Genomic DNA, 4,343 nt, shown 5'->3' on the forward strand with positions numbered 1-4,343 from the left:
CAAATGTATAATTCACCACCTGAGCAAATGTTGATCAAACTAAAAATGGCTTTCACATATCCACACTTTGCATATAGCTAACCTTGCATTTGGCTACCTCTTAATTTTGTTCGCCGGTTACGTACTAGCTGCTGTCGAATGCTTCTTAAATTACTTTATGTTCACAAGTAACCATGAGAGAGGAAATTTGGCCATCCACACGCAGGAGTACAATATGGTCCTTTCCAGTTTCTTACACAAAGCAGAGTTTTTTTTTCATTAAAAAAGATTTATACATTATTTGTTCTATCGTTACATTTTGTGATTCATATAATATTTTTCCTCTTTAGCATTGTATTGCCTCACATTTATACTTGCATGTCAAGAGAAATGAGGTAGTGGGGGCTCCTATTTAGATATAGTAGATTAGTTTTTTCTTACTATTACACAAGATTCTTTATCTTGAAATTTCCGCAACAACGCGTGGGGTAGCTTCTAGTTTACAATAGTTTGGATGTTTTGGGTGCCCTATTTTAGGGCAGTTGTTGAAGCGGTGGTGCCCTATTTTAGGGCTGCTGTTGGAGAATTGTTTTTTCCGACGCCCTAAAATTTGCGTTCTAGTAGCCTAAACCACTTTTTCAGTTCCCTATTTTAGCGACAACTGTTGGAGATGCTCTTCTATGTAAGTTCTTGTTTTTTTTCATGGGTGCTTGTAATGTTGAACGTTGGTTAATGTATCTGGTGACTTGGCATTGGTGCTTACATTTTCTAGAATTTATTTGAGGCTTTCGGTGAAGTTCATTCAGTGGGAGGAGATGTTCACATCGACAATGAGTGTCTGTGATGACTTCGTTAACCATAAGATGTTGTGCCGGCTCAGCGGGAGGTGCTCATAGGGATAGGGTGTGCGTGTGTGCATTCATAGGGTAAGTGTACGTGCTTGTATGTGAGTATCTATGATTGTGCCGTGTTAAAAAAAATCGGATGGCCTTTTCGGGCAAAGAAAAAGAACGGAATGCACCAGAGAGATGCAGTTTTGGCTGCTCGCATTTTTGCCAGTTTGACTCAATATGTGTACTCTTTGTAATACGTTTGCCTAACAAATATATGTGGTTAGAAAAAAGGAAAAACCTGGTCTGACCACAGAGACATACGACCATCTAAGTAGTTTTTTTTTACCACACAACATTTGTACACATCTTGCAAAAAAAAAACATTTGTACACACAACTCATGCACCATGGCATCCCATAGCACAAGCCGAGAAGCCGCCTAATTACTACCTACATGCCCAGTGCATGGTTCGAGCGCCGTACAAAACGTGAAATGGAAAGATATCGCTGTTCACCACGCATGGAAAGATGTGATTCGGAATCAGTCACTTACCAAACCCGGAGCGCCCATCAGTGATTGCCCGTTTTCAAACCGGGCTTATTTCTTTCTCAGTTGATTCGATTTTTTGTCGAGCTTCTCACCGTCTACTTCATTATATATTATCATTAGCCCTTACTTTCTCATCTGTTTAGACTAATAGGTACAAAACGAAGAGACATGAAGAAGCTCGCACTACGGCGACTGCTGGCCATAGCCATTAGTGTTGTAGCACTCTTCATATCCTTTACACCCGAGACATCTCACCGCTGCGATGCTGCACAGACGGTGGTTAAAAGTGTCTTCGTCGACCAGACTGGCCGAGGCGACTTCAAGACTATCCAAGCAGCCATCGACTCCGTCCCTTTCGGCAACAACCAATGGACCCGAGTCCACGTCGCCGCCGGCACTTACACGTGATCTGTGCATCTTTCATTTGTTCCACATATATAAATGTTGTTTCAATAGAAAAATATTAACAATGAAGCCGATTTTGACTATGTTTTTTCGTATTCTCGTAATGGATACACGATGAAGTGAGAAGGTGACTGTGCCATTTAACAAAAGCTTCATCCTGCTGGAAGGCGAGGGGAGGTTGCAGACGTCCATCGAGTGGGCCGATCACGCCGGCGGGTCGTCCACCACCGCCGACACCCCGACTTTCGCCTCTCATGCCGATGATTTCATGGCCCGCGACATCACGTTCAAGGTTAGTATGTCACCCAACATAATTAGTATGTCACCCAACATAATGGTTTTTCTCACCACCGATATGACTGCAAGAAGATTTCAGCCTTAGACGTGAGTTGTCATTGTAGAACACATACGACGGGGCCAACCTGGCGCAAGCGGTGGCTGCCCTAGTTGATGGGGACCGGTCGTCGTTCTATGGATGCGGCTTCTTCAGTGTTCAGGACACATTGTGCGATATGGCTGGGAGGCACTACTATAAGAATTGTGTCATCGGCGGCGCCGTGGACTTCATCTTCGGCAACGCCAGGTCCATCTTCCAGGTGCAAATTAAATCAGGCATGTCTATCAGGTCTCGACATGTGCGTTGTCAATGACGGTGCGTGTGTGTACGCATGCATGTAGGGCTGTGATCTATGGACGGGAAAGTTAACAAAGACGCTGGGATCCATCACGGCGCATGGGCGAGACACTGACAAAGACGATACCGCATTTGTGTTCAAGCAGTGCAAGATCGGCGGCTTCATGCCGATATACCTGGGACGCCCATGGCGAGACTATGCTAGGGTCATCTTCTACCAGACTAACATGTCTATCGTTGTGGACCGCCAAGGTTGGGACATCTGGAACTCCAAGGGCAAAGAGTGAGTTTTAAACAAGCGGATCATTGAGAATGGATTTTGTGCTTCTGAGTGTGCTTGCACATTTTACTTTTAAAATATTAAAATGATTTTTATATTCTTAAAAAAACGATAGTATATATGGTAGTATATTATGCACTTCCGGAATTTCTTAAGAAAAATGGCATTTCTTAAGAATAGTACCCTTTTTTTTGCGGAGATAGAATAGTTCCATTTTGTACACTCAGTTTAGTTTCTTCCAAGCGACACAAAGAACAAGTTTTTTTCTTCTTCACCAAACTTAATGTCTACATGTGCTCCCTTTGTAAACTAAGGGCATGTACAATGGTCGATAAGATAGTCTTATCTTAAATTTTGCATATAATCTAGAGATAACAAAAAGAGTCTACAATGGGTCATCTCTTAGCCTTATCATCAATAACTAGCAATTTCTAAAGACATGGTGAGACATATTGTGCTAAAAGATCATCTCTTGTCTTCTCTTAAATAAGAGAAGACAAGCCTTTTCTTATGAGTTCTCTCTCTTCCACCTCATCATTTATCCTACGTGGCACTCCTAAGATAGCACCATTGTACATACCCTAATATATGATCTTTTAGATCACTATCTTATTAGTTTACAGAGGAAGTAATACTTAGTCATGTGTATGCATGATTGTTATTGTTATTATTAAAAAAAGAGAATAATATATTTTCTTGAGCCAGGATTGTGTGCTTCTGTGCTCACATAATAGTTTCATGTCGATCGTGAAGTTAAACGGTTGCACATATATATGATTTTCTTGGTGTTTGGTTTACTTGCAGGGGATTGCTGACGATGGTGGAATCAGAGTGCACAGGGGCGGGGTCCAACACGACGGAGCGAGTACCGTGGGCCAAGCAGCTGAGCGGCAAGGAAATCGCTAGATTCGTCAGCTTGTCCTACATCTCTCCCGATGGCTGGCTCGACGCGCAGCCACGCTAGCAAATCCAGCAGCCTAGTTAGCATTGCATAGGAAGTTTACCACGATCATCAGATCATGTGCCGGGACTAGGATGCATGTATCACCCATGAAAACTGATGCACTCTGCGTGTATGGAGGTGTTTAATAAAAGATTAAAGGAGATGTTTAATTATCTCATCATGAATGGATCTATTACCTTTCTCCCGCTAGTAGAAATCCTCATTTTCCATGCCAGGGAAAATACGAAGGAACAACCTGAAAATGGTAATAGAATATTTCCTTATGACAATTCAAAGAAAACCCGAGAGGGGAATAACCGAATAAGGAATATTGATGGGAAAAGGGGAAAGAAATCCTTTCTTATTGTTTTGTGCATACAAATGTAAGGAATGCATCGATCCCAACAATTTTTAAAAAGTAGAACTTTGAACACATGGCTGCTCCACGTAAAATATCTTTCTCTACGGCTTCTCTTGCTGGGCTGAAATTGTTTCAGGGAAAGGTTGAGTATAAGTGAAGATCATAATAATATTAATTCCTTTCAATCACATTTCAACAACTATTTATGATCCAAAGTTCACATATTCACATGCATTTGGGCAAAGTCTATGCAAGAGTGACACCGGAACGAGGAATAGGGAGGTGCGGACCAGGGAGAGAAAATATGAGAGGAAGGAGACAATAGCTCATCGGTTGAGACCGCCCGTAGGATAGCCTCT

The 4,343-nt window shown here is 42.1% G+C and overlaps 1 protein-coding gene across 1 annotated transcript; it reads left to right on the forward strand.

Moving 5' to 3' along the window:
* The first annotated feature begins 1,529 nt into the window (after nt 1–1,529).
* On the forward strand, nt 1,530–3,644 carry LOC125519077 (putative pectinesterase 29). The gene is made up of 5 exons (XM_048683964.1): nt 1,530–1,765; nt 1,887–2,058; nt 2,168–2,362; nt 2,445–2,683; nt 3,485–3,644. The coding sequence occupies exons 1-5, from the start codon at nt 1,530–1,532 to the stop codon at nt 3,642–3,644; spliced, it is 1,002 nt and encodes a 333-aa protein (XP_048539921.1).
* Nucleotides 3,645–4,343: the final 699 nt, after the last annotated feature.

Source organism: Triticum urartu, chromosome 7A, assembly GCF_056163025.1.
Source record: "Triticum urartu cultivar PI428250 chromosome 7A, HENAU_Tu73, whole genome shotgun sequence".
Classification (NCBI taxonomy): domain Eukaryota; kingdom Viridiplantae; phylum Streptophyta; class Magnoliopsida; order Poales; family Poaceae; genus Triticum; species Triticum urartu.